The sequence below is a fragment of the Vulpes lagopus genome, chromosome 2 (assembly GCF_018345385.1).
Source record: "Vulpes lagopus strain Blue_001 chromosome 2, ASM1834538v1, whole genome shotgun sequence".
NCBI lineage: Eukaryota > Metazoa > Chordata > Mammalia > Carnivora > Canidae > Vulpes > Vulpes lagopus.
This window is the reverse complement of record NC_054825.1, coordinates 8,637,781-8,663,510: the sequence shown is the minus strand read 5'-3', so window position 1 is coordinate 8,663,510 and position 25,730 is coordinate 8,637,781. Positions and strand designations below refer to the sequence as shown.

At 41.4% G+C, this 25,730-nt stretch overlaps 1 protein-coding gene across 3 annotated transcripts in view; it reads left to right on the top strand.

Moving 5' to 3' along the window:
• The window catches only part of ACADSB (acyl-CoA dehydrogenase short/branched chain), a 42,673-nt gene extending 19,907 nt beyond the window's left edge, over positions 1-22,766 (top strand). For 2 of the 3 annotated variants that reach the window (XM_041743072.1, XM_041743071.1), the window contains exons 2-11: positions 3,192-3,351; positions 3,568-3,668; positions 6,119-6,325; positions 6,746-6,916; positions 8,053-8,178; positions 9,731-9,823; positions 12,332-12,421; positions 16,038-16,175; positions 18,486-18,585; positions 19,280-22,766. In XM_041743072.1, coding sequence (XP_041599006.1) covers positions 3,315-3,351; positions 3,568-3,668; positions 6,119-6,325; positions 6,746-6,916; positions 8,053-8,178; positions 9,731-9,823; positions 12,332-12,421; positions 16,038-16,175; positions 18,486-18,585; positions 19,280-19,350 — 1,134 coding nt within the window. In that variant the 5' untranslated portion in view covers positions 3,192-3,314 and the 3' untranslated portion in view covers positions 19,351-22,766. The remainder of the gene's footprint in view (positions 1-3,191; positions 3,352-3,567; positions 3,669-6,118; positions 6,326-6,745; positions 6,917-8,052; positions 8,179-9,730; positions 9,824-12,331; positions 12,422-16,037; positions 16,176-18,485; positions 18,586-19,279) is intronic. The other variant, XM_041743073.1, reaches the window with a different exon arrangement.
• The last annotated feature ends 2,964 nt before the right edge of the window (positions 22,767-25,730 follow it).

Below are 25,730 nucleotides of genomic sequence, written 5' to 3'. Positions count from 1 at the left end.
TGCTGAGTTAATACCAGAGCTTGGGTAATAAACAATCTTTCTCGGATGAACTGGAGCAGCCGGTTGAGGACGCAGGGGCCGAAAGTTAGCAGCAGGAGCAGGATAACTAGAGGGCCCATAATGGTAGAGATTAGGGTGGTCAACCAGGGAGACTGATTGAACCAGCTTTCAAACCAGCCCTGCTGGGCCTCCCGGTCCCTTTGTCTTTTATTTAGCCTATCCCTGAGTTTGGCCATGGAGTCCCTGATGACTCCAGAATGGCCTGCATAGAAACAGCATTTTTCTCCTAGGGCTGCACACAGTCCTCCCTCTTTCAGGAGTAGTAAATCCAAGCCTCTCCTGTTTTGAAGTCCTACTTCTGAAAGTGAGGTGAGGGACTGTTCTAACTTAGAAACGGACTGCTCTAGTGCCCGTAGATCCTCATCTACAGCTGCCTGGAGTTCTATATAACATCGTGAGCCCTGGATCAGAGCAGCCGCGCCAGTACCCACTCCAGTAGCGACCCCTAGTCCCAACATAACGACTAGGGTTAGGGAGACAGGTTCGCGCTGAAAACGGGTGGGATGTTCATCATACTGATTTTCTAGAGTTTCAGCAGGGTGATAGAACACCCTGGGTATGATCTGCACCATGACACAGAAGTCGTTTGAGCTATTTAGAACCTTAGGTGACACACAGTGGGTGAGGACTTTGTTGCATGCCCACCAAGTTCCCGGCTGGGGCTCCAGGTAAGAGTCAGTCCCTAAAATCGGGGCGGTAGTGTTGCAGAGTTCCTGGTAACCGCGGGTGAGTATAGTTAGCCTTGACAGTGGTGTAATCCCAGGAGGAGGAGGGCCTCCCATCCTGTGTCCCCCGTAGTCTCGCACCCCCAATTTTTACAATAGAAGTATTCCCCTCCTCCACAGGTGGGATTTAGCCTGCGATCTCTGTGGTACCCGAGATAGACATAAAAGGGAAGAGTGCTGAGCATGGCCCTTCCGTCGGGCGTGCCACATCCCCTCCATGGGTCTAACACATTTGTTTTTTTTTTTTTAACACCACACACACTTTAAAAAAAAAAAGATTTTTATTTATTTGACAGAGCACGCAAGCAGAGGGAGGCAGACTCCCCGCTGGGCAGGGAGCCTGATGCTGCTCAACCCAGGACGCCTCCCAGGACGCCGGTATCATGACCTGAGCTGAAGGCAGATGTTTACCAACTGAGCCACCCAGGCGCCCCCACCACATATGCATTTTAATCCTGCAGAACTTGACTTTGTTTTTTGCCTATTCTGTGAACCTTACAATGTTCCCCTTGGTACCCTGTGCTCTCAGACAATTGTCAGATGCTCAGAACATTCGTTTTGAATCTTGCTGAATAAAAGGAAAACACTACTTCTTTTTTTGAAACAGCTTTGTTGAAGTATAACTTACCATAAAACTCACTCTTTAAAGTGTATAGTGCAATGAATTTCAGGAAATTTACAGAGTTGTAGGATCGTCACCACATCCAATTGAGAACATTTCCATCACCCCCACCCTCAGGCAACCACTACACTAGCTTCTGACTCTGAATTTGCCTCTTCTGGAGATTTCATATGGATAGAATCCTATAATATGTGATCTTTTGTAGCTGGCTTTTTTCACTTAGCATGTTTGTAGGTTCACTAAAAGACTAATAACTTATTTGTTTCCCCTGTAATAAAATTCTACAAAATGAAATCGGAAAGCTCTAGCAAGCATTTCAAATTGGAAGGTTTCTTTTCAACAGACTTGGAGCAAATCCATTGTTTGAGTAGAAATTGGCACATTTGAAGGATCTGGGACACTGCTTCAGGGAGACACACTAATGGCAATGTGGTTTAACTGTCACTACTGCTGGCACTTGCTCGGTTAGGACCACCACCACTGTGTCCTTTGGGGTCGGAGTAGAGATAGCCATTACTGCTTATTGAGCTCCTACTGTATGGCAGATGGCATGCTAAACCCTTCAGGTGGGTTATGATGTTAATCCTTAGAAAACTCGAGATTATTATCTGCATGTTTCAGAGAAAGAAACAGATCAAGAGATCTTAACTGTTAAGTTTGAAATCACTTGTCCAAGATCACGTGGCTTATAAATCCCAGATGCCAGATTTGAAACCAGTTCTTTCAGACTGCAGAGTCTGTTTTCTTAACCCTAATGCTGCTCCGAGTCTGACTAAGGAGAAGCTAAAAAACAGGATTAGCCAGGAGAACCAAAAGAGAACTGCTATCTACAGCCACCAGGGCAGGGCAGGAGAGGGGGCTCTCATCCTTGTTGTCCCCGCACCCTCACCTATTCCCACCCTCCTCAAGAATGCTCTTTGCAGTGGTCACCCAGTAGTGTTATTTATATTCAGGTTTCCCCTTTGAAGAAGTCCATGAAATGTGACATTTTAAGAATGAATTTTGGGGAACCTGGGTGACACGGTGGTGGAATGTGTCTGACTTGGTTTCGGCTCAAGTCATGGGATTGAGCCCCAAGTTGGGCTCTGTGCTCAGCACAGAGTCTGCTTGAGATTTTTCTCTCACTCTGCTCCCCCCCCAAAAATAGATAAATCTTAAAAAAAAAATGAATTACATCTAGAATGTCCATCTAGAAGTATTTTCTTAAAGGTAAAAGCTAATCATCTGGGAAAGTTTCGTTTAATTAGAAGAGCTCCATTTCCTGGTATGACAATGAATTCAGCTACAGCAACCGGGTGGTGGACCTCATGGTCCACATGGCCTCCAAGGAGTAAGAGCCTCCTGGACCACCAGCCCCAGCAAGAACAAGAGGAAGAGAGAGGCCCTCAGCTGCTGGGGAGTCCCTGCCCCAACTTAATCCCCCAACACACTGAGAATCTCCTGACCTCCAATTTACATCCTAGACCCTGAGGAAGGGGAGAGGCTTGGGGAGCTCTACCTTGTCATGTACCATCAATAAAGTATACTGTACCCAGCCAAAAAAAAAAAAAAAAATTAGAAGAGCTCACTGCTTGGATAAAGGACATAAAGTTAAACAAGTTTGTGTTTTTGTTCACAAGACAGTGAATTTTCAAACATGCCAGTCTCCTGCTCCTCTTTTTTGGTGACACAAGAGGCAAGAAAGGGGTTAAAAAGTTATTCCCAAAGAAACCGATGTTGAGATACTTCTCTTTATCTTTTGTGTGTGTGTGTGTTTCCCCTCTTCAATGGGACTGTTCCTACAGCTCAGACGAAGCTTCCCAACCTGCCTGTCTTCTTGGAAGACTCCTCCCCGCGTCCTAAAGTCTTCCCAGTCAGAAGCTGCCCTTGGTCTAACAAATGCCGGGCTGCCCGGTGCCCCCCTGCAGATGTTTACAGCTGAGGAGATGATGATAAAGAACACCGGTGAGTAGACTGGCTCAGTGTCACATCCAGATCCCTCTGATTACCAGCTGGATCGACAGTGTGAAGTTCCATGACATGTTTGGGGGGTATGTCCACCTCAGTTTGTAAATGGAATTTTTTTTTACACTAATTTAAAACTTTTTTTTTTTTTGAAAAAAAGTAAAGCCTGTCATATTAAGAGAATAAAGACAGATCAGTATTTTTTCCCCCCTACAGTTAAAAAATTTGCCCAAGAACGGGTTGCTCCTCTGGTGTCAACGATGGATGAAAATTCAAAAATGGATCCATCAATAATAGAAGAATTATTTCAACAAGGGGTATATACTTTACAATTCTTCTCATTCTTTCATAAATACTGTCCAGTGTTAAAATGTATGCATACTTTTAAATTCAGGAACTGTAATGATGGCATAATGAACTCTTCATTTCCTAGTCAAAATTAGCTGTGTTCTCTTGTAAAGATTTTTATTTTGTATTTTTACCTGGGGGAGAGAGCATGAGCAGGGAGGAGGGAGGAGAAGAGGGAGAAGCAGACTCCCTGCTGAGCATGGAACCAGATGTGGGGCTTGATCCCAGAACCCCAGGATCATGACCTGAGCCTCAGACAGATGTTTAACTAGCTGAGCCACCCAGGAACCCCTCTGTTTTCTCTTTTAGACTGAGATCCTAGTCACAGATTTCCTTTAAATTGATTGGGCATTTTAAGTTAAAAAATATGCTGCTTTTTAAGAAAAGGGCTCAGAAGCAAGAGAATGATTTCTTTAGATCTGTGATCCTCAACTGGAGGCTATTTTGTCCCTTTTGGCAGTCTCTGAAGACATTTTTGGTTGTCACAACTGTGGGTGACCCTGGCATCTAGGGGAATAGAGGTCAGGGATGCTGCTAAACAGCCTACAGTGTACGGGACCGGCACCAACAAAGAATGATCCCGCTCAGCACCACCAGGATTAAGAAGCGTACTTCAGTTAGTGAAACCTCAGAGCAGACCATGCTTTCTACCTGAGTCCCTCTGCACGTGGCAAACTTAGAAGCTGAGGCGACATCTGAGCTCCACACTAACCAGGGAAACCAATTTGCAACTTCCTAAATCACATAGCCCTTTGATAGGAGCCCAGTATACAAAATAGACAAAAGTAGAACTGTTCCAGCTCTACGTTGTCAGCATGGGGGCTCCAAGGAGAACATTTTCAAAATCACTGCACTTACTCATCATCTCTTCCTCTCCATAGGTGTGAAGTGATGTTTACTTTTTATTTTGAATACTAGGGATATCCCAGAACTAGTAGCTCCTATTCAGAGCCATTGGCTAAAATCTTGTCTGTTACCGTGCTGGAAAAATTGCCTTTTCCACTGAACCTAATAGTCTTTACTTCTTCCCCTTGTAAAGAGACCAGCTTTTTTTTTTTTTTTTAATACCATACCTACTAGTGATTTTTCCACTTGTTTCTTTTTTTTTTAAAGCGATGAACTGCTTAGGAACATAGAATCTTCCATGAAGCCCCCCCGTGGGTCAGAGGGCATCTAGGAGTCCCATTTTCCAGGCAGGCTTCATCTGCATTGTTGGCAGAGTCCCTGGGCTGCTCTGAGAAGTCTTGGGCTTCCAGGCTGGGAGCATCACTCCCCTGATGGGGTGGTTCTTGCAGGCAGGGTTCTCTGAAGCCCCACCACCTGGCCTTGCTTAGGAGGCGTAGCACCACCTGGAGCATCTGCTTGGTTGCACATCCTACACCAGCTATTCTGAGGCTCCTCTTGTCCCTCTTCTGCGGTCACCTGCCATAGCAATAGCTGACAAAAATGGTACTTCCCACGCAGAAAAAAATCGGTGACTTTTTGGGAGAAGCAGTTGTCTCTGACAACTGTTCAAGATACTGTATCAGTTATCACGCCCTCTTCAGACTTAAGCCACGCCCGAATCCTTCAGTTTTTCCTGGTGGAACAGCATTTCTGGATCTCACCTTCTAAGTCTTCCCCCCACTTTGTGGTTCTACCTGCATATCCGCTAAGCTTCCCATCAGCTGAAACATAACAGCCGAAACCCAGGCCATAGCACACTGCAATTCCAGAAGTGTCTGGGCAGAAGAGAGAGGAGCATTATCCTTTTACCTGTTAGCAGCTTTGGGTCTTGAATTACAGGTACACACATTCTCTGAGATGAGGACCCTTAAAAATGGAGAACTATGGGAGTTTCATGTTCTCGACTTAGGAGAATTGGCCGAACAATGAGACAGTCATGGGAGAGCTTGGCCAGCATCTGGTCGTGTTTACCAGGCACCTCTGCCTTGTCTGTGGTGGTTCCAGGAAACACCACCAGATGTCTGCCAACCACGGGGACTTGTTAGAATGCCCCAGAATTAATGGTCCTTCAGTTATTATCTTGGCTGAATGAGTCCAGGCGAGGAGCCCGCCTAGAAGAGATTGTGCCCCACTGCCTTCCTCCGTTTCCTCACCATTTGAGACACTTTCTCATGATTCCATTCCATCCTCCTGCAAAGCATTTTACTGATTTCTGTGTTTTTAGGTTCCATGAGGAAACAAATGACAGTTCTTGCCTGCAACTACTTCCTTCTCAAATATATAGAGTGTCTGCTATTGTTTTTCCTACTTAGAGGATCGTACAATAACCATACCAAGTTAAAATGAAATATACGTACACAGTTTTAAAATCAGGAATTTATATGGTTAAGATTTAATTTTGAAGTTCTTGCAAGAAATTTTCCCATATAGAAATGAGCCTTCTTAATCTATGTTTCCTTGTTTTTCCTTTTAGTTGATGGGTATTGAAATTGAAACAAAATACGGAGGAACAGGAGCTTCCTTTTTTTCCTCTATCCTTGTGATAGAGGAATTAGCCAAAGTCGATGCATCTGTCGCGTTGGTTTGTGACATCCAGAACACAGTGATTAACAATCTGATGAGAAAATATGGAACAGAAGAACAAAAGGCTATGTATTTGACCAAGCTCGCAACAGAAAAAGTGAGTTGATAGGAGTTGTTGAAATAGATCTGATCTCTTCTGAACTTACGACATCATTTCTGCTTGGAAATTCAAAGAATAATCATCAGACACAAAAATCCTTTTTTTGGCCCCAATTATATTAATACTTTTGTTGCTGGTTTCATTTACAGTGCGATGTCTAGAAAACTGCAATTATTAGAATTAATTTAATTAAAGTTAACATTGACTATGTGTGCTTAAGTCTTTAAATCTGTCTTAGACAAGTAGTAGGGTATATTTTATAAAATAATGCTGTGGAAAGACCATTACTATTTTGATAAGTACAGGGTTTTAAAAGTGACCAAAGCCTTAAGCGACATGTTTACTTTACCATAAATCTTTGCTACAGAGACTACAAATGCCGTTATTAACTTGGAATTTTTTTGTTTGCACTTGCAGGTAGGAAGTGTCTGCCTTTCAGAAGCTGGAGCAGGTAGTGATTTATTCGCTTTGAAGACCAGAGCTGATAAAAAGGGAAATTATTATGTCATCAATGGGTCGAAGATGTGGATCAGCAATGCGGAGTATGCAGGACTCTTCCTGGTGATGGCGAACGTCAACCCTGACCTTGTAAGTCTGAAAGCAGAATTTCTTCCTTACCCCCCTCACCTTTTCTCTTCATATCTCTTTCCTGTTTACATTTCCTTTTTATTTTTTTATTTTTTATTATTTTTAAAAAAGATACATTTATTTATGATAGACAGAGAGAGAGAGAGGCAGGGACACAGGAAGAAGGAGAAGCAGGCTCCATGCCAGGAGCCCGACACGGGACTTGATCCCGGGACCCCAGGATTGTGCCCTGGGCCAAAGGCAGGCGCCAAACCGCTGAGCCACCCAGGGATCCCCTCCTTTTTATTTTTTAAAAAATTTATTTATTTGAGAGAGAGAGAGGCAGCATGAGTGGAATAAGGGACAGGGAGAAGCAGACTCCCAGCCAAGCAAGGAGCCCGACTCAGCCCAATCCCGGGACTCCTGGATCATGACCTGAGCCCAAGGAAGACGCTTAACTGACTGAGCCACTCATGCACTCCTGCATTTCCTTTGTAGATGAAGCTTTGTCTTAAATTCCTTATTCTCCTCAATACTGAAATGTTAGATGATTGACATCTTTTCAATGTCTTCTTTACTCATCTCCTCAAATATATGCAGTTGATGTGATTAGTAATTATTTGGAGGTTCATGTATTGCCATTATTAATTATATAGGAAGTTGATCTTTCATTTTGTAGGATTTCACATTTTCTATTTAGGAATGAATTAAGTACCTACATAGTACATTCATTTTTAAGAAATTTTTTGTTTAGTTGGAAAATAGATACATGGCAAAAAGGTAAATACATTTTCTCTTTTGTCTTTTCTCTGACATACACTGAATTAAATTTTGAAACTTTGTATTGAACAAAATTAAATTTAAAACATGGAATGCTCATGATCACAGAATAATACTTTAGGGTATCTTAATAATTTTAATAGTCATAATGGTTTCTGAACAAGTAATAGAAATTACAGACTTCTTAATTGTGAATCTAATGTTTTCCAATTATTTCTTTTTTCCTAATGCACACATGGCAGCTCTGAGCCAACTAATATTAATACTAACGTTCAATTTTAGTGTTCTGTAACTTTCAACTCTTGGAAACAAGGGATCTTACCAGTTCAAATGTGGTAATAGCATTTTTTTCTTAGCATTTCAAATCCTCTTTTTAGGGGTATAAAGGCCTTACCTGCTTCGTGGTCGATCGTGACACTGAAGGCCTTCACATAGGGAAATCAGAAAACAAAATGGGAATCCGAGCCTCTTCCACCTGTGCATTAACATTTGAAAACGTCAAGGTGGGTATCTTAGGTTTTCCAGCAGAAGACTGGCATGAAATAAGCTTTACACAAGAAAAGTGTCACAACACTGAGATGGGCACTTGACGGGATGAGCAAGTGTTATTCTATATGTTGGGTGTTATTCTATATGTTGGCAAATTGAATACCAATAAAAAATAAATTTATTAAAAAAAAGTGTCACAATATTGAGCATGCAGAGGAGAATATTTTGTAAAACTTTGATGGTGTTCTCGAGTAAGATCTTGACTAAATGTACTTTTCACAAGTTTAGGCAGAGTGGAAACCTTGCTGACCAGCAGGTGACCTCAGAGCCAATGCTGAGAATTAATCCCATTTATACTTTTAAATTTACATGCTTAGGAACCATTTATACTTTATTGATACGGACTTCGGAGATGGACATGTGTTGTGGACATACCAAAGGCCACAAGGTGGGGATGTTGCCCAGTGAGCCTGAGAAACCATCAGGCAGTGCCCCACAGTTTAGAGTGGAATCTGTTAAAAGTGAGGAAGAGAAATAAGACGAAATCAGAGAGGGAGGCAAGCCGTAAGAGGCTCTTAATTCTAGGAAACCAGCAGGGTTGCTGGAGGGGAGGTGGAGTGACGGGCATTAAGGAGGGCATGTGATATGATGAGCCCTGGGTGTTACATGCAACTGATGAATCACTGAACCCTGCCTTTGAAACTAAATGCAATATATGCTAATTAGATTGAATTTAAAACCAAAAAAAAAAAAAAAAAAAAAAAACATGAGGAAGAGAAGACAGCCAGAATGTTTTAGAACTTGACACAGATGGAACAGGTTGTGACAGGTTTCTTACCACTCGTATTACAACTTGATCTTTTAGTTCATGGGTTCGTGAGTGACACATGTGTGTGCCCATGGGGGACTTTGCAGGTAGATATTCAAGCCTCACTAATGCCCCCGGCCCTTTCTTTCTCTGGTCTGCCCACTCCCTCTCCTAAGGTTATAAGGCTAAATGTATTATTTTATTGTTGCTAGTCGAGATTATTTTAACTACAAATAAACGTTTTAATCTGTTTCTTCTCTCCTTCCGCCCCTCCCTTGTATGCTCATGCGTGTATGTGCACATACCTCTGTTGATATTTATGTCTCCATAAATAATAGTCTCAACAGAAGAAAGGTTTGACGCCCTTGATTTACCCAAGTACTTACATGTTTCATGTAACTCCCAGTATGTTCTGTCTCATACTAGAACATATAGGCAAGAATTGGGGAAAATTGTTATTCACTTGTCATCGATATGAGATTCCCTTCTTATAGATTCATTCATTCATTCCACACATGGCTGTGCTGGGTGCTAGCGGAAGCCATAGCAAGCAGCACTGCCGTGAGTCCTGTCCTCTCCCAGAGCTGTGAGGAAAGCCGTGGAGAGGGAGACGGAGGCGAGGAGTCACCTTGGAGTTTACCAAGTCCTGGGCTAGAGTCCTGTCACACAAATTGGAAATGTTGTATATATAAAACTATATAATCAAAATGAGTTGTATAAAATTAAAAGTAGAAATCACTGCACGTTTTTCCTTTCAGGTTCCAGAAAGCAATATCCTGGGACAAATTGGACACGGCTATAAGCATGCCATAGGGATTCTTAATGAAGGCAGAATAGGAGTTGCTGCACAGGTTGGTCACATTGTAGCCATTTTGCTTGACTCACAGTGTGGGTTGATAAAAAGTAGAAAGAAAGAAAAAAAATACATAAAAGTGATGAGTATTGGAAGCTTGTGAACACAAGATGGCGCCCTTCCCTTCCGTGCAGTGAAAGAATGGCTTCTCATTTCTTTCAGATCCCACTTTAGTCAATTATGTAATGCCCCGAGAACCAAACAATGGCTTAGTGGTGACGCTTTTTTCTGCTTTGAGAACGTTAAGTATTATCCAATACCTAGATCGATAACTTCTCAAATATATTGTAAATTAAATATGACTTTTAAAAAAAAATCACCTTTTCAATTTTTGAAGTTCATTCTAGAAGAAATTTTTTTCAACTAAGAATACCTAATATTCCATACAGTAAGGGCCTGTAATCTGTAAAGAATGAAAGATTTGTTGCTTAGTGTTTTGCATGTGAAAATCAGGCAATTGTATGGGTGTGGTGCTTGAAATAAAATAGCCACAATTAAGTGGATACATATGAGAACTATTCCATTTTTTTAAACCAAATTTGCCCTTTTTAATGCACATTACATTTTCCTGTGAAGTGAAATCAGTTGTTTTCTTGATTAACAAAATGAATAGCATCTTTGGTTTTCTTATCAATGTCATTTTGGGGTCGCCTGGCTGGCTCAGTCTATGAGGCATATGATTCTTGATCTTGGAGTTATGAATTTGAGCCCCATGTTGACTGTAGAGATTACTTAAACGTAAAATCTTTTTTTTTTAAATGTCATTTTGAATATATTTATTTATTTTTAATCAATGAATATCCCAAATTAAAAAACTTGCAGCATTTATATTTTGAAGATGTTACACACATATTAGCTATTGGAATAGTTAAATGTTGTACTATACTATTCCTCTAGATTTAAAAAAAAATTTTTTTTTTTGCTGCTGTTAATTTGCTAACAATGTTCTTAGATGAAGACTTAACCCATATTTCTCACAAAGCGAGATAATGAGAGAAATGGCCTATCTGTTCTTTTTAATGTTTTTCTGTGATGCAACTTCATCAGCTGTGGCATTAAAAACCATAATACTGGCTCTCCTTGTTCTCAGACGTATAAATAATATACATGTTCTGGCAGTAAAATACACAGCCTGGGCTTTTGTCTAATTACTACAAGTTATCTTATAACCTAATTAAAAGTTAAGGTCAGGGAGTTATTTCTTGGTTAACATTGTGGATGCCTTGTAGAGAAAGAGTCACATAGAACAGTGAACTGAAGGCATCTATCCTCAAAACTGCAGCCGAAGACCATTTAGCTTTCCAGTATTGATAGTGAAAACATTTTGCAGAGATGAAAAAGCCTGTTGTGGTTGACAGCTGGTCATATTAATTTTCACGTCAACGTAGGATATTATCAGCTATAAACTTTAGTCATAAGAGTTTGGTGACATCATCTTATCTCAGCCAAAAGTGCAGGGGGTTGCTGCCCCCTGTTTGGGGGTCTTTGGGGGTGGTGTCCTTTAACTTTTAGCACAAAATTCTCTTCTCCAGAAAATGCAAAATAAAAGGCTGAAGGAAAATGTGAATGAACACTAATGAAATATTGATACGTTTGTGGGCATTTCCCCCAAAGCTTTCATTATTGATTTCGTTTTCCTTTTTGTAAAACCCACATAGTTTGACATAATGAGATCCTGACTTTAATGGCCACCTAGTGTTGGAATTTAGAAACCGTTTCCAAGCTTGAATCCTTCAAGCTGATTCAAAAAGGTGGTTAGCAGTGAGATAGTTCGGCTGAGATTGCCACCATGGCCTTACTTGTTCCAATGCATAAATCTGTGATTTTACCATATGCTCTCACTGTAGCCCTGCAGGAAACCATGAAGGTTTGAAAATGCTAAGGTCCAGGCCACCCGCGCCCTCCACTCTTTAGACCTCACATCGTGCTTTTTTTTTTTTTTTTTTAAATCAAGTTCCCACAGATGGTCCTAATGTGCAGCCAGGGTTGAGAAACACTGCTCTTTTATGTTCAATGCCCTTTCCCCTGAAGCTCTTATTAATCCTGATAATATGCAAAATGGACAAGAAGATAGAAGGTTAGCAAGTGACCTTCCATGCTGGCCTTCTAGAAGGACTAGAGGGAGTTTCTCTACAGTCTTTGAGGCCAGTTGAGAGCAACATTGCCATGGCTCGCTCTGTGCCTAGAGACTCAGAGCTTAAACTAGAAGCTTCCTTAGAAGTAACCTGGTTGTATGAGCACAGTCAAGCCAGAGGATTTACCTCTGCTAGAATTAAATACATTCCTATTTATATGAAATAGCTCAAATCTTCTCCCAGTCACTGGAAGTTAAGTTCTACAGATGCAGTGGGCGAAGGTATGCCTCCAGTTCTGCCCCTTTTATGCCTCCAGTTCTGCCCCTAACCCCAGCTCTTCAATATGCCTATAAAAGGAATTTATACCGTGAATAATTAAAAATGTAAACTTATAACAAAATAAGAAATTGTCCCTTTTTTTTTTTTAACAGATGCTGGGACTGGCTCAAGGGTGTTTTGACTATACTGTTCCATATTTGAAAGAAAGGATGCAATTTGGCAAAAGGATATTTGATTTTCAGGTATATCATTATTAGCTTCTTTGTACCAAACTGTACTCTCGTGGCTTCCTGTTAATGAAGAGCTGTGTCATAAAGCTGTGGAGGGGGCCTCCTCAGGGGGATTTTAATGGGAGAGGTAGAAAGGAGGAAGGAATAGGTCTCCGGGTACATACCTGTGAATGCCTTGACCTTCTCCAAGGACAGAAAGCAGTCCTTGAGGGCCACCTGTAGCATGACTCCAGATTTCCTGGTGAGCATTTCAGAGTTGTCTTTGCCCTGTTTCCTAAGTTCTGGGGCATGGCGTCTGCAGTCAGGCTTCCAGGGCTCAAATCCCAGCTCCCTGTCTTAGCAGCTGTCAGCCATGGGCAAGTTACCCGCTGCCCCCCAAGCCCCAACTGCTATATCTCTAAAGATATATGAGGGTGACTTTGCATCGGGTAGACGTGTAGAGTATTTACCACGTTGCCTGAGTGTAATGAGTGCTTGGTAAATGCTGACATTTATCCAGAGTCCCCTGTGCAGGCCAGAGCCACACAGTAATCCTCCAAAGACTACACTTTGACACTTCTTGCCTATAGAAGGTATAGTTCACTGCAGTGAGTACAAGTGAGGTGTTCTCAGCCAAGCGCTGAGAAAGATACTGGCCTGGTCTAAGGATGTGTCTTTTCAGGCTCCCCAGATAAGGGGACCGTTGGTGGCAATGGCATCTTCAGTCCATGTTGAGGCCTCACCAGGTTAGGGAAGGCCCAGAGTGGCAGCTTACCAGATTTACTCAAGCCCTTTACCTAAAAAATCCAGAGTAATTACTTTACATGTTGGCAAAACCTCCCTGTAAGCAGCTCTAGGCTCCAAGAACAGTTTCTCGTTACATCGCCAGCTCTGTTGTGCTGCATTGTCTTCAGGTGGTATAATAAGGACGTGGCCTCACACAGGCACACACAGATTGCATGTGCGTAGATATTTCGAGGCATAGCAAGTTCTGGCCTGGGTGCACCCAGTTCAGTGCAATGAATGTGTGCAATCAGTTTAAAGCCTGGAAAGAACAAGCATGTCAGGCCTGGCCAGGGCCTCCCCCAACCCGTGCTGTCAGGGTATCTTACACGTGGGAGACAGAAGTTTCTAGAGATTGAGTTCCCAAAGACATGCAGGGAGTCATGTGTCAAATGATAGGTGTTTTATCTTGGCTTCAGGTCTGGTTTTCATTTCATTATACTAGAGTACTTTCTTCCTTTTCTAAAGACTTTTTTTTTATTGATTTTGAGAGCCTGAACAGGAGAGAGGGGTGGAGGCAGAGGGAGAAGCAGACTCCCCGCTGAGCAGGGAGCCCAATGCGGGACTTGATCCCAGGACCCAGTTTAGCAAACGCTAAACTGACTGAGCTGCCCAGACGCCCCCACTAGAGTACTTTCTCAGAGCCACATAGATTACAAGGAAAGGGACAGAATATGAAGACGGTTTGTGGGAGATCTCCTTTGTACACAGGAAACAGCATTTCTGTGTCTGGAGTTAGCGAGGGAGGGATACGGGATCAGGTGAACTAATAGGTATAATCCCGACTCTTCTAAAGATGCCTGATGTGAGTGATTAAAAGAAAACTGTTAGAAATTTTATCTTAAAAAGCAGTGTTATTCATTTTATATAACATATATCTGAAGCTTTTATTAGTTTTCCCTAACTGCTTTCATCTCATTAGAATGATTTGGTTTTTGTTTTGCATATACTCATTTATGTCTTTCTCTAGACTACAAGCTCCTTGGGCAGAGATCAGGCCTCTTCATCTTTATTTCTCCCAGTCATTTATTTAGCATAGATTCATTGAGAATGTTCTCTATGCCAGGCCCTGTGTTCATAATGTAGTCAGGGAAGCAGGATCCAGCAGTGCTTAGTTTTCTTAGAGCAAGAGACATGCCAGAGTCACTTTTATGCCTCTCATGGTACCTGTTTATGCCTACTCCATGTCATTGGAGTAGACAACCTGGATGGCGATTGTTGGTTTATTTGAACTGAATGTACTTTTCAAAAATAATTAGAATCTCTGCATTCTGCATACACAATTCTAAAACTGATACTGGCATCAAAATAGGCAGATCGACTGATGGGACAAAACAGAACGGTCAGAAATAGATTGATTCATGTATGGAAACTTGATACAGGATAAAGATAGCATTGTAGATCACAGAGTAGGACTGTTCTTTCCTTGTGGAAGAAAATTTAAAAAATGAGCCTGGATCCCTACCTCACACCATACCTGGAAAATAGATTTCAGATATGCTAAAGATATAAAAAGCAAAAATTATAAGTTTTAGGAGAAAACATAGAATATTTTTGTGACCTCATTGTAGGAAAATAATAGTAATGCTGCATTTACCCAGTTTCTTTTCCTCAAAACATACCATGAAGTAAAAAGACAAATCAGATGATATTCGCTCTACGCATAGGTTCGTGGGTGTTCAGTTTATTGTTATGCTTCATAAACTGTGTACATGTCACAGGGTTTTTTTGTGCATATCAAGTATTATAGAAGGAGAAGGACAATTTGTAGGGTATTTGCAAACAATACTGTTTTAACTGTCTGTTCTCCCTGCTGGGCTAAGTCATGAGCGCAAGGAACTCTGCCTTGTTCAGTGTGGTATCTGTAGTGCTCAGCACAGTGCCTGGCATATAGTGGTGCTCACTCTGTACCTGAGTGTACAGAGCCACCAGGCGTGGGAAACACATCCTTTTGTAATAAATGTATCTCTGCCCATATTTCCAGAAAATTGTTTACAATTCTAAACTGCTGGGTGGCTCAGCAGTTTAGCATTTGCTTTTGGCCCAGGTTGTGATCCTGGAGTCCCAGAATCAGGTCCCATGTCGGGCTCCCTGCATGGAGCCTGCTTCTGTCTCTGCCTTTCTCTCTCTCTCTCTCTCTCTCTGTCTCTCATGAAAGAATAAATAAATAAAATATTTTAAAAATTAAAATTAAAAAAAAGTAAATAATATTCATACCCTCACTCACCAACTCACTTCTTTATTTGATTAACATTTAGTGTGTGGTCCGTTACCCTCTAAAATTTCAGAGTAGTAGTAATTTTTTCAGGGTGTTTTGGGGTTTTTTTTTTTTTAATTATTATTCTGTTTCTGTAACCCTGACTGGTACCTGCTCCAGGATATTGCAGCAGCGTTACTTCAGTGAAGTTACTTAAAGATAATTGGAGCTTCATATATTCCTTCACTACTTTGTAGCTAACAACATCTCCTTGATGCTCTGAGGCTGTATGCAGAATCAAAACTTTGTGAATTCAAGTGAATAAAAACCATATTCATACTTTTGCTTTGCCAACACTTAGTTTTACCTTAATTTTGATCATAAAACAGGTTTAAATTAATTATTAAATACTACAAATTTTTAAACCTAATTCTGTGATTATTTTTTTAGATCTTGCCAATTACAAAGAATTACATGAACTTTGAGTTTTCTAAAAATTTCATTTTGGATTGCAGTATTGGGATTTTCAAGTGTTTCTACAAAACGAATGTAAATTCCATTTAGGGGGTATATTTTTGTTCTGTCAGTGGTCCATCTCCAGGCAAGACTTGGAGGATAAGTTGCATTTCCAGAAATCATCATTCTCTAACGTCGGCCTGAATGTTACAGGGACTCCAACACCAAGTGGCTCACGTGGCCACCCAGCTGGAAGCTGCAAGATTGCTGACATACAACACTGCTAGGCTTTTGGAAATCGGGAAGCCAATCATAAAAGAAGCATCTATGGCCAAATACTATGCCGCAGAGGTAAAACACAAACAAAATATGTAGTTCAGCCTTCTTCCCCCAACCCCCTGATTATGTATGTATTAACCTTTTCTCTCAGGTGTATTGATTAAACATTTGTTTTTCAAATAAAATAGGAGACTTTCTAGTTCCTACAACAGAAAAGCTTCTGGAGGAAAGTGCTTTAATTCTGTGGGGTCTCAGTGCTATCACAGGCTCTTCAGTGGAAACTGAGTCACCCAATTCAGATAGAACACTCTTCATGAGTCCCTGGGTGAGCCTCATCTGAGTGATAGCATCCCACCCCTGGTTTCCGGCTGGGGCACAGTGAATACCAGGGAGATCATGTGAAATGAAAACCCCAAGAAGAGGTTGTTGATGTTTTCATTGAATGTTTCCTGTTGATATTTCTGTTTAACCCAGTAGACTTTGGCTGGAAAACTTTGCCAAATCACTGGCTGCTGCGTCCCCACCTTTGCAGTTTGCCTTGGTCATTCCATAGCTTGGAATAGCCCCTTAGGGGGATCCCTGGGTGGCGCAGCGGTTTCGCACCTGCCTTTGGCCCTGGGCATGATCCTGGAGACCCGGGATCGAGTCCCACATCGGGCTCCCAGTGCATGGAGCCTGCTTCTCCCTCTGCCTGTGTCTGCCTCTCTCTCTCTCTCTCTCTCTCTGTGACTATCATAAATAAATAAAGATTTAAGAAAAAAAAAAAAAAGGAATAGCCCCTTAGCCTCTCAGCCCCCAAATTCGATCACCTGCCTCAGCCTCCCTTCTGAGGTCCAGACTAATAGATCCAGTGTCTGCGCCACCTGCCCACTCGATTATACCTGTGAGAGCCTGAGCCATCCTGTCACCTTCTTCACCCTCGTCCCCACCTTGAACTCACCATCAGTTGCTGAGGCTTCTGCCCCAAGTATATTATATATAAATATATTTATACTTTATAATACTTTATAATACTATAATACTTTATAATATATAATATATTTTTCTCCCTTTCCACTGCCTCCTGTTGTCCTAGCTGTCCCATCTCTTGACCAGACGACGCACCCATCTCCCTGCTGCTCCATAGGTCCCTGCTGCTTCATAGGTCCCTGTTGCTTCCTCTGGTCCAGCCTTCCCTTTTCAGAACATCCGGGTGGCCATGTCGCTCCAGCTTAACCTTCATGGCTTCTCACAGCAAAGGGAACAATATTTGTATTCGTTTCCCGTTGCTACTTTTAACAAATTACCAAAACTCGAGCGGCCTAAAACAATGCAATTTTATTACCTCCTGGCTCTGGAGGTCAGAAGTCTGAAATGAATTATCACTGGGATCGAATCTTAGTGTTAGCAAAGCTGCCTTTCGGAGGCTCTGGGGAGAATCTATTTCCTCACTCTCCCCACTTCCAGAGGCTGCTCACATTCCTCGACTCATGGTCTTGTCCTCTGCCTTCAAGGCCCACGGGGCAGTGTGTTCAAATTTGACCCTAGCCCCCTCCCCACTTCCCTCTTTCCTTTATGAGGAACCTTGTGATGCTATTGGGCACACCCAGGCTATTCAGGACCATCTCTTATCTCAAAGCCCTCAACTTACCACATCTGTGGTCTCATGGTCATGTAAGGTAACAAACACTACAGTTTGTGGAGACTAGCACATGGACATTTTGGGGGGCCTTTACAGTATTGAGCCTGCCTGCCCCAGTGAGGCCCGCCTGCCTCTCCATTCTCTTCACAGTTTGCCTGGACCCCAGCCCACTGCCCCCTCAGTCCCTGAGGTCGATAAACCCATCTTCCCCTTGAAGCTCTCCCATGTGTTCCCCAACTTGAAATGTTCCCTAACTTGTCCTTGGGCCTCAGCGAAGCTGTCATCTCCTCGCATGCCCCCCTCCCCCACCTCTGAAGTCCATCCACTTTTCTAGCCAGCTCTCCTGTTGCACCATAGAGTTGATCTGTTTCTGTAACTGTTGGCTCGACATGTGAACCAGAAGGGCAGTGACTGGCCACCATGGGGTGGTGGCCACCTGCCATGGCTTACCCCACGCTGACAGAATGTGTGATAGAAGGAAGGCCCTTGATAAATATTTGCTGAATAGATGGTGCCTGGTGGCATGTGACTGTGTCTTAGCAATACCCTGATTTTCTTCAGAAAACAGGAATGTTGTGAAATAATAGGACAGTTTGTATAAATGATGTAGATAAGGTGACGATGCTATCTTACCAAGTAACTTCAGTCCTTTCACTTGCCAACAGCAGTGAATTAAAATGTTATTAAAATATTCTGCGGGAGCATTTAGGGTGCATGAGTTACTTGGTTTCAGCGTGTTATTTGGTGCTTGGTTTTGGCAGGTTGCGGGCCTCACAACTAGTAAGTGCATCGAGTGGATGGGAGGAGTTGGCTACACCAAAGATTACCCTGTGGAAAAATACTTTCGAGATGCAAAAATTGGTAAATAGATTTTGTATGTTTTATTTTGCTTTCTTTTATTTGCCTCTGTAGCTGTTTGGGCTGCTGTATGTGTTTGGGTTTATATTACTGTACTTAGGCAAAGGCAATTTTAATCTCTTCAGTGTTGTGTTTATTGGCTTTCTCCTTTTCGATGGCTATATTTTGCCCCCTACCTCTTCCTCCAAGAAAAAGATGGATTATATCTTTTTAAAACCTCAAACTGCCTTGTTCGGTGCCTCAACAGATTTTTAGTAAAGGTGCAACAAGAGTAACTGTTGTAATTTTTCTTTTACTAAAAACGTTAATATATTTGAGTCATCAAATGGCGAATCTTAGCTTCCTTGGAAGTTCTAGTTTCAGAAGCCTCGTGCCTTGTCAAGCCTGAGCGTCTGGTGCTCCACTGCCAGATAGGAAGACCAAAACGAGGGGCTTTGAAAAGCTTATGCATTGATAGTTTAGGAATGAGAGATGTCAGCTGTTTCATACTGATTCTGGAATCAGAATCCAATTTCCAAATGGAATCTTCTCATCTCTTAGAATGACTGTCGCATAGCCCCACATTCAGGGACGTTGAAAGATGTCACTGGTGACAGTGTTACAACGACTACAGAGGTAACGTGTAAGAGCGATTTCTTATGTAGACGCTAGTTCTGGGTGCTCTTCTCATTGTTCTTTTTGTTCCCTTTTATTTAAGGCACAATATATGAAGGAACTTCAAATATCCAGCTGAACACCATCGCGAAGTGCATTGACGGGGAATACTGACGCCCTCAGGCATGAGGCCTCTCCCCCTTGTTGCTGGTATAAAATTCTAAACTATCGTGCCTTGTTGGGGAAGTAAACCTCTGCAGCACTGAAGTATTCTGTTGAAGCCCTTTATTCCTGATTCTTGGGGAAGACCTTTACTCTCTTATCTGTTTTTCCAGTCTGCATTAAATAGGCACAGGAAATCATTTTGCAAATTTGGGAAGAAATGCATCCATATTTTCTCTAGAACTGTTTTTAAAGTTGCATACACATTCTAGCTTCGGGTAAGACAGAAGTTTCACTCTGTCAGCATTTGGAAAAATACATTTGGAGTATTACTTACAGACGTGGCTATTTTATGTTCCTGTTACATCTTTATGTCTTGGAATCAGAGGAGCTTTTGTCATAGTTGGCAATTCTACAGATCAGTTCTAAGTTTCTAAACTAGGTAGAAACTGAAAATGCATTTAGAAGAACCTAAAGAAAATTGAATTAAAAAAATCTGAAAGTTCAAGTTCTAAATATCTGGAAGTAGGTGGAAAATAAGTGTATCGTTCTGAGGATCATATGATCAAAGTATTATTTTGACAAAATGAAGCAATATAATTTACTATAACTGACCTGCATAAAAGATGCATTTCATGATGATTTCAGCAGATCATTTTAAAAACAAGTCTCTCGGGGCACCTGGTTGGCTCAGTCAGTATAGCAGCATGTGACTTTTGATCTCAAGGCTGTGAGTTCGAGCCCCACGTTGGGCAGAAAGCTCACTTAAAAAAAATTATAAGCAAGTCTAATAGTTTTCGCACATAAAGCTTAAACAACTCGGTTTCATAATCAGAACATATTCAATATTATAGTATTTTATTCTGTTATTTTTCAACATCATTTCTTTCCATATTTGAATTGAATAATGATTCATCAAACTTAGTTACTGGGCCTGATAAAGTAAGGCAGAAATTATGTTTTGGTTCAGTGACTCTCAAGAGGGAGAAGTCTTGGCAGCCCAGGTAGCTCAGCGGTTTAGCGCCACCTTAAGCCCAGGGCATGACCTGGGATCGAGTCCCACATTGGTCTCCCTGCATGGAGCCTGCTTCTCCCTCTGCCTGTGTCTCTGCCTCTCTCTCTCTCTCTCTCTCTCTGTGTCTCTCATGAATAAATAAATAAAAATTAAAAAAAAAAGAGAGAGAGAGAAGTCTTGTTCCTATAAAGAAGTATATCAAAGTCTTATAAGGAATGAGAGAGAGACGGGGCCTATAGAGTTTGAAAAAGCATATTCTGTGGTGTAAAAAATAAGAGAGAAATTATTTTATATCTAGGAAGGCAAAAATTAATCTATTGTCTCACAGTACAAATTATAGAAGGGCAAAGCTCAACAAAACATATAGCTGGTGAAGCCATTTCTTCGGTATTGGGGATTCTCAATCAGGAGAAGAGGACCCTGGCCCTCCCACCCAGGGAAGTGGACAAGAGAGTGGTTAGAGTTTTATATTTTCTGAAAAAGTGTCATGGGTTAGAGATGTTAAAAAATGTTTCAAGGTTCAGTGCAAATGGGAAGCATTTTAGTACGTAAATGAAAGGATCATGTTTATTAAGAAAACTTGACATTTTAAAAGTAATTTTGGTTTGAACATTGATGTTTCTTGAATTGGCTTAATTTCTATAACACAAATCACAGTTAAATATTCAGAATTGGTAAATACAAAGAGCTAGGATTACTTTAAAATATCAGGAAGAAATAAAGACAGATTTAGACCTTGGATCAAAAGAGATAAAGTCTACTTGACTTTCAAATAGGGAGATGATAGAAACTCATTCATTCAGTCTTTCCAAACAAAAAGACAGTGTGATTAGATAAGGAAAGTAGGGGAGGGGCACCTGAGTGGCTCAGTTAAGTGTCTGCCTTCAGCTCAGGTCATGATTCTGGGGTCCTGGGATCGAGTCCGCATCAGGCTCTGCGTCTCCCCCCAGCTTATGCATGCTCTTTCTCTCCCCCCACCTCGAATGAATGATGAATATTTAAATAAGGAAAGTAGGGGAATAGACGAATTGCCCTAAAATGGAGCTGGACATCTTTAATGTCTGTGATTATATAAAAAAGAGGTGGGCTTTACAAGTAATGCAGTAGAAGCCAACATCAATAAGAAAAAAATCCCAGCTGGTTCCTGTGGAATTATAAACATGTGAAACTAGAATAAACCTTGTGTTCAAATTAGTAGCATTGGAGAAACTCCTGTGTATATCCAGACCTTGAATGTATATTCAGTATTGATAAAAATCTAATGGTCTGTATATATGTGGTGCATGTTCACAAAAGCCAGTTTAAAAATTAATTATATGTTATAGTTAATGTATCTACCTACTATTATTAATGAATCATCATTATTTTACCTTTTGCCAAAGAGGATGTTGTGGGGTTTTCCTTTTTTATATTTTTAAGTAGGTTCTGTGGCTAGCATGATCAAGACCTGAGCTGAGATCAAGAGTTTAGACCCTTGGGGCACCCTTGTGTCTCAGTCAGTTGAGTGTCTGACTTTTAATTTCAGCTCAGGTCGCGTCTCAGTGTCACAAGATCAGGCCCCATGTGGGGGGCTCCACTCTCAGCAGGGAATCTACCTGAGATTCTCTTCCTCTGCCCCTCCCCCTGCTCACTCTCTCAGATAAATAAATCTTAAAAAAAAAAAAGAGTTGGTTAACCAACTGAGCCACCCACTCACCCAACCCTTATATCTTTTCTTAATAAGCATGACTTTGGGGTCTTTAAAACTGTCTATGCTGAATTAGTGTCTAGTGCAGGATGAGCTTGTTCACCTCCTGAAGACTGTCATTTTTCCTTGTTAATTTGAGGTTCAGGCCTCCGTGATTCTTGGTGAACCCAAACACCAAGGAAACACTTGGCTGTCTTTGTGTGGGTGGAGCTGGATTCAGCCCAAGTGCCAAGTCAGGATTGTTAGAGATTTATTATACAACAGAAAATGAATCAGTGTCAGAGATTTTAGAATCATGGAAAGTTAAACCTAGAAAGACCTTAAAGAATTATCCAGCCAACTCTCATTTTAAAAGTGAAGGATTCATAGCCTAGAATATTTGACCACGGTCATCTACCAGGGACAAAACAAGGCAAGAATCTAAATGTACAGGATCCCAATTCAGTGCTCTTCCTCCTACTTGACATCATCTCTGTTCAACAGATTTTTGGATTTCATTCTTGTTAGATTTCAGTATTCTTGTAGATTTATTTTATGCTTAACTGACAAAGAGTTAACATTTCAAAAGTGTCGCGATTGACCACTGTCATTGCTTATATATTTATCACCTGACAAAGACACTAGTTCTCATAGGTTAAAGCTGGCATGTCAGATGTGAAGATTTCCGTGTATGATTGGGGTTTTTGATTATGACATATATTAATAAATGTACTAGTTTATATCCTTGCTGATCTTTCCTGATGTGCAAGTTTCATTTTAATGTTATTCAGTGTTACAAAATCAATATTCTATGGAGAATAAAAAATACAGCACTAAGTTAACTAGAGATCCTTGCTACTCTGACAAAGCAAAGTTGTTTGCTACACATACAGATGAAGTAACAAAATCATGTAATCTTCCTACAAAACAGATAACACCTTCGTTTCCCGTGCTGATGGCTTGCCTCTCATGTAAGCCAATTTCATTTGTTTTCAGAGAAGAGGTCGTACAATATAGACCAAGTTTAAATTCTGATGCTAAAGAAAATTTTACTGGAGGACCCTTTTTTTTAAAAAAAGCAAAATAAAGCAGCTCTTCAGTAGAGAGGCCACTTCTTTTGAGCACATCTCCACAGTATAGATTTTATCTAGCTGATGTTTATGCCTGTGTTTTATACTACTACTTTTGGAAATTTTCTATTATTGTGCCTTTTACCCAGCGATACACTATGGCTCACGCCATCGGAGAATTCAGCCTATCTGTTCCCCATTATTTCCTACATTAGTTTAGAAATCTAGATATCAGTCCCTTTCTTCTTTTGTCTTTCAGTGGCATGGGCCGAGCATTCACAGGGTCCAAGGGTCTAAAGTGTAATACGGAGACGAGAAAGCCTAGATACCTACTGAAGTGTGTTGTTAATCTCAGGTGTCATTTTTCTATTCTCATTAGTACATCCTCACACAGGGATTGAATAGAAAAGTACCAAGGACAACCCTATACAAAGCTATTTCTTTAGATCCTTGAGAATGATGACACTGAGCATTACCTCTCTTAGCTCTTACCATGTGCCGGCTGTTATGGTGCATAGTAAGTCTATACTCTTGACTCTTATTCTCACAAAAACACTATACAGTAGGCGCTCTCCTGTTAGCCCATTTTGCAGGGTGAGAGACTGAGGTATGGAGAGGTTAAATAAGATGCTTGTTGGCACATGAGAGTAATGATGCAAACTTGAGCAGTCTGGCTGATGAGGGCCCCCAGGTTCGTTCCTCTGGTCTTATGCGTTTGTTAACCTTCAGGAGGCTTCCAGGAAGGTGCCACCATGATCTTTTCAAACAGAGAAGCTAGCTGGGAAGAGGACCTGCAAGACAAATCAGTAGGGGTGGTGGGAGCCGTGTGTTTGGAAGAAAGACTGGAGGCGGCGGGGGTAGGTCAAAGGAAAGATGCAGCTAGAAGGAGAGCAAAGTACCAAAAAGGGCACTGAAGCAGGACCAGAAAATGTCCTCCCCTCTGCTCTGAAGTGGTCTGGAAGTTACCATGATGCAGGAAGAATGAGCAGGATAAAAGCTGAGTGGGTGGTACAGGATGTTCAATCTGCAGTTATTTGTACGGATAGTTGCAATATAAAGGGAAAAAGCTAACTTTACAAAAGCTACTTGTTGGACACCCAGGTGGCTCAGTCAGTTAGTTAAGCGTCTACCTTCTGCTCAGGTCATGATCCCAGGGCGCTGGGATCGAGCCTCGTGTCGGGCCCCCTGCTCAGCAGAGAGTCTGCTTCTCCCTCTCCCTCAGCCTGCCACTCCCCCTGCTTGTGCTCACACTCTGTCTGTCAAATAAATAAAATCTTAGAAAAACAAAAACAAAAGTTACTTGGTTTTAAAGAAATTGTGGTAAGTAGGAAACAAAATAAGGTAGGACGACAGCCCAACATAGCAGTGCTTAGAGGTATTAATGGGTTAAACTCACCTATGAAAAAGATGTTAAGGTGGGACAAAGGGAAAATATAAATCCGAGCTACATACAGTTAAAAACACCAAAACCCAGCAGCATGGGAGAGTTGAAAGGAACGAGGAAGATCATAGGACTGCTTCAAGGGCCGGCGCTGAATGAAGGACACAGGTAGTTGTAAAGGATATCCACGAGCAAACAGGAAGATTTCACCAAGAAGGCCCGGTAGTCATGAACTTTATGTCTCTAACAACATAACTTGGAACTATATAGAGCAAAACAAATAGAAATACGATGAAAAACATTGACAAAGCCATCATCGGGGGCGCTGACTCAGAAATCAACAAACCTAGTGGAAACAGGTAAGCAGGACACGGAGGGTTGGGACAGCATAATTAGCAAGTTTGAGGTCTTAGGGGGAGAACGTTATTTCCAAATGCAAATGAACGGCCCTTGGAAATTTCTACAAATTCCCCCAAGATACATGAAATTTTATAGGCAACATTCACTGTACACAGTGGAAAGTAAATACATAGCAAAAGGTAGGATGCAAAGAAGCTAACTATACCTTTAAATAACTTGGATAAAAAAATAAATAAATAAAAATAAAAATAAATAAATAAATAAATAACTTGGATAATTCAAACATAAAAATAGAGATTACGGATTGTCAACAAAGGTGTGGGAAGCCCAGCTGTCTTGGGGCAGCACTTATGTAATGACAGACAAGAAGGCGTGTCCTAGACTTTAAGGCAGCAAAGTTTGTAATAGTGAAAAATTAGAAATGCTTAAGAGAATAAATAAATGATGGAACTACACACTCTACATCCCATGTGGGAGTTTAAAAGATTAAGATCCAGGGCCACCTGGGTGGCTCAGTGGTTGAGCATCTGCCTTCAGCTCAGGTCGTGATCCTGGGATCCCGGGATCAAGTCCCTTATCAGGCTCCTCACAGGGAGCCTTCTTCTCCCTCTGCCTATGTCTGTGCCTCTCCCTGTGTGTCTCTCATGAATAAATAAAATGTTAAAAAAAATAAAATAAAATCCATATACTGAGTTTAAATACTCACCAAATTTTTTGTTTAAAAAAATAACATCAAATATTTTTGCACACCGGTACCAATCTACATATTTCTGTAAGTCCAAGCATGTATAGAAATCTTTAGAATAAACTCAGCAAGTGTAGTGGCCACTCTGATAACTGCCTTGAGGGTGTGCGGGGCTGGTGCTGGCATGGGGGTCAAGAAGGTGGCCCTGAAAAAAA